The sequence below is a fragment of the Lupinus angustifolius genome, chromosome LG11 (genome assembly GCF_001865875.1).
Source record: "Lupinus angustifolius cultivar Tanjil chromosome LG11, LupAngTanjil_v1.0, whole genome shotgun sequence".
Taxonomy (NCBI): Eukaryota; Viridiplantae; Streptophyta; class Magnoliopsida; order Fabales; family Fabaceae; genus Lupinus; species Lupinus angustifolius.
Genome location: NC_032019.1, coordinates 2701889 through 2714736, shown reverse-complemented (window position 1 = coordinate 2714736; position 12848 = coordinate 2701889). Strand labels below are relative to the sequence as shown.

General features: G+C 30.2%; 1 protein-coding gene across 1 annotated transcript; it reads right to left on the bottom strand.

Moving 5' to 3' along the window:
• LOC109361281 (mitoferrin-like) lies at positions 536-3052 on the bottom strand. The gene is made up of 2 exons (XM_019606685.1): positions 2085-3052; positions 536-1190 (listed from the first exon to the last, which is right to left on the bottom strand). Exons 1-2 carry the CDS (start codon positions 2844-2846, stop codon positions 975-977), a joined length of 978 nt encoding a protein of 325 aa, XP_019462230.1. The 5' UTR covers positions 2847-3052; the 3' UTR covers positions 536-974.

Here is a 12848-nt window from a genome sequence, read left to right as displayed (position 1 = left end):
AATCTATATCCTTCAATTTTAATAATTAAGTATTAGTCTCACTAGATAATCAATTGGCATTTCTAAATCTTCATCGTTTTATATAGTTTCACATTTTGCCTCCAATATGAACACTTGTCCTTTGCTTCAAAAGAGTAGTCAATCTCCATTCCTCTCACGCAAACTCAAATATGAGGGACCGTGTTTTGAGAAAGTGAGAAAGAATAGGACTCATTATCTCACAATGACACAAAAGGTAAATGTTTGAATTTGCTAACTTCATATACAATTATTAAGTTAATTACTTAGTATGCAATTACTTTTAGTAAAAAATTGAGATAATTTCATTAAGAAATACTGAAATATAATTATTTCACCTATTATTCATTAAAATCTGTCTCAGGGAAAATATGGAGAACAGATTACACATAATAATCAGCATAATAATCTGTATGATATCTCAAAAGCTGATCAAGTGTAAAAAATATATACTAACCAACAATAGTTCCGACACAAATAAAAAACAAAATAGTAGTTGGCTGGAAAAGACATCATGTAAAGTCTAAAATACCAAATAATATTTCTCATAATTAAAGCTTACATTGTCATGAAGCTAGGGAAAACTTTCATGATGTGTGGAGTGTTTTCATGGAAACTTCTGTCCAAATGAAACTAACAAGAGGCTAAATATATAAAAGATAAATCAAATGGACTCTTGACTTGACAATGTATATGACAAAATGAATCCTAGTTTGACATATCTGTATGTTGCAGTATTTAGGCTAAAATACTATTTTCATCCTAAAAATAAGATAAAGAAGAAAGAGTATTTTTAGCCTGGTATTTATTCAGAACTCATGGACTTCTGAAGGCTAGCGCTCACAACTGTTTGAAACACTATATCAAGTTGACAAACACAAACAAACAAGCATCTGTTATGGAACCATCTGTTATGGAACGGAAGAACGGTGAATCTTCTAAGTCGAATTTATAATTTAAGTAACAGTTCCAGTGTCTTTCTGTTGATTAAAATCATGAAAAAAGGACTTTCCAGCTTCATATGTAGACCAACAGATTGCAGCTGCAGGAGCATGAAATAGCATCCTTGGAACCCATCCTCTCATGAGCCCTTTGTATCCATCCTTTTTCAAAATTGTTTTAATAACATCTCCGATTGAACCACTTTTGAATCTATCACAGCCACAAACACCCTGCACCATCAACCAATGTCTAGATAAACAATCCAGGGAAACGAAAGAAAGGACTTTGAAAAGTTGCTACATGATTCCTTCATATCCAGGGGAAACAATCATTCATACAGTAAAAGATGCTGCACAATTAATTTCCAAGTAAAGTATCAACTTGATCAAACACCATATTACACAATATAACCCTAAAGTTTTCTTTAAGTTGTCCTCAACCCATTTTTATACAAATATTACCCATTTGATTCATTTTCCTCACTAGATCCTCTACTGGTGTAGCAGAACAGATTCGTACAAGAACCTTAGATAAGCACAAAGAACTTGTGCAAGGAACCAACATTACCAGAACATAAAATTGGTGGTTGTAATTTGTAGAACATATACCTATGTGCTAACAACTAGAAATGATAGGAAAGTTTCATGATAAGGACATTAAAATCCCATTCCATAAATGTAAGTAATACACTCTCAAAGTTTGATAAGATACTATTAATCACTCCTTTATTCACACTTCTCGACACACACCATGAACTCAATGAGCATTGTTAGTTACACTTACACAAACCAAAATCCAGTCACCTGAACGAAGTAAAATTAACCAAATTGTCAAAACAAATTGAATCGCTTCTGGTCATTGATCAAAAGCTGGTGTGGTTTGGTATAATCAACAAACAATTTACCAATAAGGGATGAAATTGGTTTGCCAACTGGTCAATTTGAAACCTGTAAGACCTATAAGTGTTGTTTCTTCTCTGTATAGCTATCACTAACCTTTTTCATATGCTTTACCGAATCAATTTCAAAACCTAGTAAGCTAAATAAACTTGTTTTAACTACAAAAAACCTCTATACCAGTATAAATTTGATGAAAACAATTAACAGTCATTGTAATTATTATACCTGACACTGCAATTGAGTTTTAACCACATCAAGTGGAGTTGTAACTACAGCAGCCAAAGCACCAGCAGCAGCACCAGCCGTGGCATGAACAACCCACCGCTCATCATCAGCACTCTCCGGCGAAACCTCCACGAGTCCCTTTTTCGCAGCCTCATACGTGGCAAAATGCACCGCAGTAAACGGAGCATTCATCAACACTGTAGTCCTATACGATGCATAAAACGCCCCAAACCCTTCCTCATTCATCACCCTCTTCACACAATCCCAAACCCCCTTATACCCGCTATTACTCAGCTGCAGCCTCTGCTTCACCATATCCATCGGCGTAAACACCGCGTCGCTGGCCACGGTGGCACAAACGCCGGAACCAGCGTGCGCCAACGAGTTATTAGGGTCCCCATTAGAGAAACGTTTCTTACACGTTTCATAAACGGAGAAATAAACGGCGTGTGCGGGTCCAGCACCGAGGCCCATGGCGCCGATGCCGCGGTAAAGGGCGGAGGGACCCTCCGATTTGAGGATAGAATTTAGGGCTTGACGGACGGTAACGGATTTGATAGGGCAAGAACCAATGGCTTGCATGTGAGTTTTGACGGTGTCAACGGGAAACATTGCCATGTGTTCAATGCATCCAGCGATTGATCCCGAAACCATGAACTGCCAGAAGTGGAGGCCGTCGTGAGTTGAAGGCGTTAGTTCTTCGGCGTGGGAATCGGGAAGGAAATCGAGGTTTTTGAACTTGGTTGTTGCGTCTGTTGCCATGAATTTTGGGGAAAATTGTGGAAGCTATGTGATTAGGGAGTGAATCCAAAAGGGTATAATAAAAATTGAAACTTTTGAAGGAGAATTTATGGGAAGGGTTTGAAATATGCGAGGAAGTTCTAATGCCATAAAGGGTTATGAAGAAATAGGGTTTGGCATAGAATTTTGGAGAGAAGAAAAGGGGTGGTGGAGGGTTTATTTTTCAGTTTTGACTCTGATGTGGAATTATATAAGAGAATTGCGTTTTGGACTTTGATTCTACTTGTGATTTTTATTATTGGGTTTCCTAATTTCCCTCTTTTAACCCTAATCTTTCAATATTAAGTGCCAGCTTACTAGTAATTAGATTAAGTGATGTATATAAATATAGATTTATAAAATTTTAAGGAATTTATATAACTTTTGTTCAATACTTAATCTTCAATAAAGACAGTTTTTTAGAATAAAGGTCCCAGTTGTATTTATTGTAAATTAAGAACATATGATATAGCATGTATCATGTATGGGTAATAAAAGTAATTGATGTTCTTATCTGATAAGGAAGAGTAACAAATATAACATAACAATGTCTCTCGTTTAAAAACAAAATTTTGCAAGTTGTTGATACTCTTAGTCTCTTAATTAAATATGTAGAAGTACCTAATCAATAAGTTTATAGAGCTATTCAATGAAGAAAACAATAAAAAATTGAAAACTCGTGATAAGGGAAAATTTAATTGGCTAACTTCTCTAAAACCTAAAACAACTTTCAATAATGAATTTCTCATTTTTGCTAAGTGGACTATAGCTTTTGTTCTTAAATGGGCCAACTGCTTAAAAATTACATCTCTTATACCCTGTTAAAGGATTTTAAGGTTTAGATGGTCCAACACATATGTTCTTTTATAGTTATTTTGGTGAACCTGCCTAGACCCTCAAATCAGATTAAACATACCCTTCTTCATATTTGTAATTTTGTATTACACTCATGTTATGACATTTTATAGGTTATGTGTGGGAGAATAATAAGGGGTATTATTTATTATAAGAAGATAAATAAAATTTATACATGAAAATATAATTCAAACCAAATCATGTGAAAAATTAGTATTCACTATTTATAAAAGTAATTTAATTATCTAAAATAATTTACACTGCTTTCAAAAAATTCAATCTTAAGAACATGTGATATATTTTAGTTTCATGTTCATTTAGTATTGTTGCTAAGTTGAGACTTGAGTCCAACATATTCTTATTTTTTATTACATTTTTCATGGACCTTCAATATTATACTTGATTCAACTAGGATGACCGTTATAGGATATACTCAATTATGATCATATAATATAATAATCAACAAAATGGTGAATATGGTGAATAGATTCATATTGAGTGTTATAAATAATAAATGTAAGAATAGACGAAGTTGTAAGATTTTTTATAAGAATAAAAACTTTGAAAATGAAAACTAGTTATGTAAATAAAAAATTGGGCTTTATGAGTTCTATACAACATAGGAGTACATTTGCTGTTCTATAATAAGTGTTACACCATGTGTCATGACTTTGTGATTGGTTGAAAAATATATATTTAATTTTTAAGTATTTTTCTGACAAATCACAAAGTCATAACATATGGAGTGATACAAGCAAATGTGGACAAGTTTCACATGCACAGGGGTCTGGAGTGAGTTTACACTATCTAATTTTGTCACTCATTAAGTGAGAAACTAGTGTACATGATATTATATCTTATATTTATGAATCTATATAGTTATATATTCTTACCTTTTTATAATTTTCAATGTGAAACTTCTTTCATTCACAATTTAAATCTTAACAGCTCTAACCCAACCTTGCATGAGAGATTAGAAACATTGACATTCATTCTCATTTTATATATGAAATGACAAGTCTTGGTGCACTAAAACTCATTCACGTTCAATCTATCTAGATGGGCACTCAGGACAATAAGAAGAGCAATTCATTATACATTGCAATGTGAATAAACTTAATTAACAACTCTTCTTATCCTCTAACTTTATCTACCTATACAAATGAGTAACTTGTCCATTATTGAGTGAGAAGAAATCTATTATCTCAGCATTGTATTTATTGCCTCAATCACAACATTTAACACATAAACTGACATGATAGGTTGAAGAACATATTTTTCGTATTAAATAACCCATATAAATTTTCCGTAATAATAAAGTTCATTTTCTAATTGGTTCTCTAAAATTTGTGTTTACAAAACCTTGTAAGTTTTATATTTTTCATTTTTATCTTCTCCTCTTCCATCTCTTAACCAATTTATTTCCTTATCGAATTTAGGTATGCTTGGCTTCAGTTACACTGTGTATAGTTTAGAGAAGAAAAGTCAAGAAAAGAAAAGTTGAGGAATGAAAACTTGAGAGAAGAAAATGGGTAGAAAATGTGATGATTTTTTAGTTGTTTGCTATGATAGAAAATGGAAAGAAAGTGAAGAGAAAATAATATAATTATTATTAATAATGATATTTTATTTGTACTATCAAAGAGATTATATCTCAAAATATGTCCCAAATCATGTCTTAAACCAATGAAAACATGCAATGTGAATTAAAAAATTAAATATTTCTTATTTTTTTCTGTTTTTATTTTATCATCATTGGTTAGGAAGATGTTTTAAGACAACTTTGGGACTTAGTATAATTTTTTTACATATTTTCCTTTTAATAATGGAGAAAAAATATAATACATGGACTTCACCAATATTTATTTTTCCTTCCTTCTTTTCGATGCAACCAAATAATGAAAAAAACTATTTTCCTTTCTTTTTCATTCATCTCACTTTTTTTCCTTTCTTTTTCACCCTAACCAAGCCTTATGGATTTTTTACACGATAAAACTCTTAAACCTTAATTCAGGTATCTATAGCTAGACCCATGTACCTATAACCTATTCTTTCATTAATCTTTATCGGAAAAGAGCGAGTGTGTAACACAACAACAGCTTTAAACTCACCTAATGAGAGAGAAAAAACTTTTATTTATATATATAAATATAATTAATAAATTTTTGACAACATATAAAAATTTAAATATAATTAATTTTTTTTATCATAAATAAAGATTCAAAAAACATAAATATAATTGTCTTTAAATATGACATGTTCTATACTATCTCTAAAATTTTCTCCTCATATACTTGTCATTAAAAGTCATATTAGGTCAGATCTATAGTCACAGGCTTACAGTATAGCCCATCTATGTTCTATATAGGCCTAACTTAAAAAATCCATTAACTATGTAGATTTATATTAGTGAGGCATTTAAAATTTATTTAATAATATAATAATTTGTAAGGGTTATATCTACTTAAAATTTTGAAAAACTAATTTTAGCCACAAAAGTAAAATCGCAGTTAATACTTGAATTTTTTTATGAGATGTGCACCTTCAAATAAACTGATGAGGCCAGACTTATATGCATTCCAGCGAAGCCGGAAAAAAACTATTGATAGATAACAATATCATACTCAGATGAGTAGGTTTAAGCCTATTTGAGCAATGTCTAACATATTTTCTACCCTGCTTATAGTTCATGTAAGTCTTAGTAAGAAATTATAATGTGGAATAATAATTTATATATGCCATTAAACTCTATTTTGATATTCAAATGTTTTATTAAAAATATGTATTGAGATACGTAAACTCTCACGAGTTCACAAATTAAGTTTATCATGACTTTACAAGTTTACTTAAACTTGTGTTTTGACAATTATTTGATGCTTCTCATTTAAATAATCATATTTAAATATTTTGCTCATTTAAATTTTTATGTTTCCGTTTTTACTAAACAAAAAAGACATGTACACCAATATATTCGGATATAGTGGGAGGAATATAATCAAAGATGTATTGGTCCTCATTCCTCACATATATTTTTCTAATGGAAATATTAACTAATGCATTAGTCAAGGTAATAAAAACATAAATTTTGATTTGGAAAATACTAAATCTAAAATTTTAGGATCAAATTGTCTTTTCATACTAAACTTTATTGTTTTCCATTTAACTAGTTCACCCTTCTTTTAATCTTATATACCTCCACTTCAAGGGGAGGCATTTTCAACCAACTAAACCACTATATATCCCATCAAATTTGAGTCATCGAACCAATGATGTTGATTAAATATCTCTATTACCCCACACTTCATTAATAAGTTATTCACTTTATCTTAAGTCTTAAATATATGTATATCTCAATTGAAGTACTAGTAAACAACACGCAATGACATAGATGCTTTGAGATAATATTATGCAGAAAATGGTGCAAAACATATTAGTACTAGAGAGATTGTCTAGGACAACAGAGAGTAAGTCCCTATGATGGTCATGTATGGTTTTAAATTTTGTCATTTCATATTGTAGTTGGGCGCCATTCACTTTAATATTAGAAATTTGAGAAAAATACAAATAAAGTGAAATAAAATTCTCTCTAGTAGTGCCTTAAGTAGTAGAATATAATGGAGAAATTTTTTTATAAAAAAAATATGAACTCTTAACTTTTTTTAGTGTCAACTGTAAGAACATGTCCCTAATATTGAATAAAATCCTTGCTGTTATATTAGAATGAGCTGGACTCAACTCTACCTACTTACTAAATACGGTCCGATCATGATCATGTTTGAAAAGGGCCAGGTCTCATCGAGTTTAAGGTCAAGTCCGAGTTTAAATATTAGACTTAATCAATAGTTAGGATCAGTTATGGACCAAGAGTCGTCCCATAGTGACTCACTCATCATGTTTGTATGTGTCTCTATTCAAATGTGTACAAAGTAACATTATCTTTTGGTCGAAAGTATCATTGATTCTCTAATTTTTATTATATATACATATTACATTTTATATGTCAAATTACATATTCATTATAATAAATAATATTGAGAAGACTTTATCTAAAATGAGTATTCATTATATTTAATTAGGTCATTTGGGGTTGGATTCGAGTTTAAAGGTTGACTCAATCCATATTTAGGGTCAAATTAACTTCGGATCTAAGACCGGATACAGATTCAAAAAAATAATCCGACCAACATTTAGGGTCGGATAAAGACAAGGCCTTAACGCGTTCTACTAACCCTATCCTATGTAATTACAATAATGGTAAGACTATGATGTGAATAATATTGTGGTTTTAAATGTGATTGTGGACCACTCCTCATGAATCCCAAAAACATATAGCACACCTATCTACTTGCAGGGTCCTCCATAATGCATATGCCCTACAGAAGCATATTTAAACTAATTTCGTAGTAGAAACATGGCTATACTATATAGCCATGAAGACATGGTCCTCCTCAAAGGGTAATTAAGAAAGGGTCGTACATATAATTTCAAGAGTGGGATACATAAAAAGAAGATTGAGACAAAGGTAAAAGTACTAGGGCAATGAAGGGGAAAACTTGAATTGCCAAAGAGGAGGGTAACACATGGAAGCGGAAAAGAGGGCTTAAATAATGGGGTTACCATAATGCTTTTATTTTCCAAAAATGGATTCGTGTGAACCAGAGGATGTAATGCATTTGGTGACTTTTTCAACTCTGGTTGTATAACGTAAGTTTTTGTCCTTGTACATTGTTAACTCCATTATCATAAACCATAACTTCCCTGTGTGAAGTGACCCCTTCACACCACTCCAACTTCCCAATAGATTTGATCTAATAAAATTAAAATGTTTATGTGGAGCAAATAATGGATACCTTTGGTTAACTCTTTGGGACAAAGGATATGTTAAATTAAAGTATGTCTCAAATTATGTCTCAAACTAATAAAAATATGTTATTTAATTAAAAATTTATTATTATTTTTCTTTCATTGTTATTAGTTTATGAGATACTTTGAGATAATAAATTCTTATTACCTAATTTCTTTTGAAATGTGTCACTTCACAATAAGTAATAATTAATAAGTGTCAATTTTTCTTTTCAAATAATAGAACTCAATAACTATGGTGATTTAAATTTCTTATTGAAAGTGTCAACAACTATAACGTTTTTAATTTGTAATGTAGTGGTTGCATTCGCTAGCTTTTCCTTTCGGAGAATAATGACGTCTGTTTTAAGTTTTGTATTCATATTTCAAGTCAATTACATTTTATAAATAATATAAAATATTTTCTATTTTTATATTTTTTTTTATTAATTAGATCTTACTTTTTAATTTGATTATTGGTACATAAATAAGATATTAAAGTGAGATAAATAATCTTCATTGTAATTCTTAAAAATATTTTTCTTTAAAAAATATATTATTTTGCCGATAGTAATTATGAAAATTCAAATTTAGCAATATTTTTATAGTAAATAATAATTTAGGTGAGTTGTGTTCACCATGTTCTCAAATTGTTAGTCAAATTTAAACTCTCAACTTTATCAACATAGCCATGACAAACTATTTGACAATGAGTGTACAATACTACAATTCAAACAGCTTATTCACTCTATTTTTTCCAAACACTACATGATATCCTTTCTACCCTATGGGCTAGCACCCCCGGGCCCCAGCTACTTTATAACATTATAGTATTATACTATTACTTTAAAATTTCAGATAGAGAATAAGTAATGTCAAATATTTATTTAATTTTTTTTTACTACCAATAATATCTCTTACTTTTTAAAAATGAACTAATATCTTTTAAAATGCGTGGTTGTTCTTTCCAACGAGTGTCATTCATAGGAATCGAATCTTAACATTTTAGTCATTATAAAAATCTGACTCGACTAAAACTTTATTGGTATTTAATTTTGCTTTACTCACATTATTATTATTATTATTATTATTATTATTATTATTATTATATATATATATATATATTATACACTTATTTTTTCCGAACTAATTAATTATTACAAGTGACATTTAAAAGAAAATGAACAATTTAATATTTCAAAAATGTTATTTTAACAACTTATGATATTCAACAATTTTTTGTTATACCTTGATTTTAAATATTTTTAGAAATATACATAGAGATAAAATATGGAAAGTAAATGAGAAATGAAGATAAATGATCTATTAGAATAAAAATTATATAATTTACATTGTCATGTATAGGAGTAGTGTAGGCCAAGATATAAATTATAATAACTTATAAAAAAATAAGATTCCCACCAGTAATAGACCTTCAGGTACTAAGAATGTGATGAGATAAAAAAATTAATAAAAATTTAGATCATTAAAAATTTACTTTTACCATCTTCTTAATTATGCATCGGTCTCTCCAATAAGTAGACTAAAAAAAGTATATCTCAATCAATTAACTCAAAGTATTTCGCTATTTCTTAATCACTTCCTACCATTAATTCAAATTTTAGCTTAAATCAACAATTCCCAAGGAGGTGAGCATGCCTTCGATTTCATGATGTTGGAAAACTTACACACCATTAACATGGTGTTGGTTTAGTGGTATAAGATTTCATTGAATTCCCAAAATTGAAAGTTCGATTCATGAAAGTAACAATTGTTGGGAGGAGCAGCCACAAATTTTAAAAGAGATTAGTTCCTTACCTAACAAAGTAAATGAATATAATTGGTAGTACAAAAAAAATATAAAAATCAAGGATCAGTTCTCCCCTAGTTGTATCCCACACCCAATCCCTTCTAATCTGATTTTAATATTTACTGAAGTAATGAGAACCAAAGTTTAAATTATATTCATTTTTCATTATGGTGTTAAAATATGATTGAGTGTAATAAGATTGATAATACATTTGAGGAGAACTAATCTTCATTCTAAAACTATGGCTGCTGAGAAATTTAAGGTCACGTGCCTTTACGCTTTGTGGGTTTTCAACATTGAAGTCCACCCCCTAATCTCCCTCACCGTATTCAAGTTTCGAGATGAAATATCGTAGTCGGCAGCGTATAACGTAAGAAAACGTACCATGTATTATTTAAATCATTTTACTCATAAAATTGTCGTATTAACTTTACACACTGAAGCAGCGTGAGTGTGTCACACCAGCTATATACTAGCTTTTTAAACCACTCCAATTAAGCTCATAATTTTATGGTTCAAACCAATTTTTTAAAAGAAAAAAATTGAAATCAGTGTCAAGTCCCTGACCTCAGTTATAACGTACTTTTTTCCTATAAATAGCCTTATAACGTCTCCCCTTTCCTTAGTCACCAGTGATCTCTAGCTAATAGCTTCTGTTCTCTTTCTTTCTCTATCACTATGTGATTTTTCTTTAATAAATTTGCAGCATAGGCTTTATGCATGTATATATGTTCTTATCTATGGTTGAAGAGAGTATGGAAGAATCTGTAAAGCTCAGGAGGGATAGCGCCTTTTTAATAATGATTTTATCATAGTTGTATATTTGGCGCTATCCATCCTGAGTTTCATGGCTTCTTCATATACGTGTTCTAACTAGTTCTGGTACCTTCCACACAAACAATGAAAAAAAGCCTTGGCTTTCTTCTTCACTTATTCCCCTTTGACCTTTTTTTATGTTTCCATATATTAGTATACTATGATTCACTCTGAATTAGAAATTACCATGTTGATCAAGTTATTTACTCATTTGGAATTCATCATGTATTCCTCTAAACTAAACATATGTTCACTAATGTTTTGTTCCTAGTTAGTTTGCACGACATCTTCTCCATTGTAGTTTGGACTGTATTTTAATTTCTTCTCTCTCTTGTTACTTGTTAGAACAGATTAATATGATGTTTATGTCGTGTTTCTATTTCTCAACGATATATACAGGGACACTCACAGAAAAGGATATGGTGCATAATTTTGATATACACTCGAACTTCTTCTAGTTTATGGTATAGCGGTCTGGGGTTGGGTCCTATGTACCTTTATTCAGTGTTTTTGGTCTAGGAAGTCTTTTTCCTTTATTATTATTTTTCTTCGGAAAAGTCCTGGGCTTTGGTACAATATTCGATCATTTTATTTGAACACTTAGTTTTAAACATCATACAATATATATATATATATATATTATCCATTTATCTTGTCTTCTTCTCTCCACATACTCATAAAAAACATAAAAAATAAGGGAAAACATCTACCTCTCGTATGTTTGAAAAGTTTAAATGAGGATGGAAAGAAAAATAAAATAAGAGAAGGAAAATGAAGGGATGGACATTTCATTAGTTCTATCTCAAATTGAGGAGGGAGACTCCTCTCCATTAATGGAGAGAAGTGTTGTAGAAAAGTAAAGGAAAAATAATATTTATATCATTTTTATTTAATATGAGATTATACTTTTATCTTTAAAATATGAAGAAAAAAGTAACTTTCCTCTCCATTACTTGAGAAGAGTCTCACTCCAAATGGAGGGATAATAATTAATTGGGAATTGTTAAGGAAAGGTCTTTGCTTAAAAATTTCCACACGAGCAAGTACAATGAGAGAAGGGAATTAAGTTTGGTTTGAAGTATGAGAAGGAGGTGTAAGAGTTATTTATATTATATCAATACATATAAAATACAATATAACATACTATATATATAGGTATACTGAAATTCTCATGACGTTCAATGTTTTAATTTATATTTCAGTTTTCAAATATATATTTTCATCAGAATGAAGGGTTATTTCAGTTATTAATATAATATTTTAGAACAATATTTAAAATTTTATCTCACATAATATTATTTTAATATTTTCTACAAATGTCATAAAAAAGAATAAATTTCTCATGGTTATATCATCCTCTTCCTTCACGTCGTATTAGCCTATAAAAATTTTCCAGTCTAATCTCCAGAAGGAGAATGACCTATACTACAAAGTTTGTGAAGTATATTTTGAAACCAGTTACTGTCCGATCTCTTGAACAGATGACTGATATTTTATACATAAAGTAATGTGTTTATCTAAGTAGAGTAATGTGTGTATATATAACATTGACACTTCCTTGCCATAAAAAGAAAAGTGACAAAAACACAAATGTGCAATTTTATATATTATTTTCTTTTCTTAAAAAGAAGTTTTATATATAGTGAGAATTTTTAGGAAGA

Bases quoted from the DNA above. Each gene is read 5' to 3' on its own strand.
- LOC109361281 (XM_019606685.1), bottom strand. From the start codon at position 2,846: ATGGCAACAGACGCAACAACCAAGTTCAAAAACCTCGATTTCCTTCCC. The intron at 1,191-2,084 runs GTATAATAATTA...TTGATGGTGCAG, and splicing joins AAACTCAATTGCAGTGTCAG to GGTGTTTGTGGCTGTGATAG.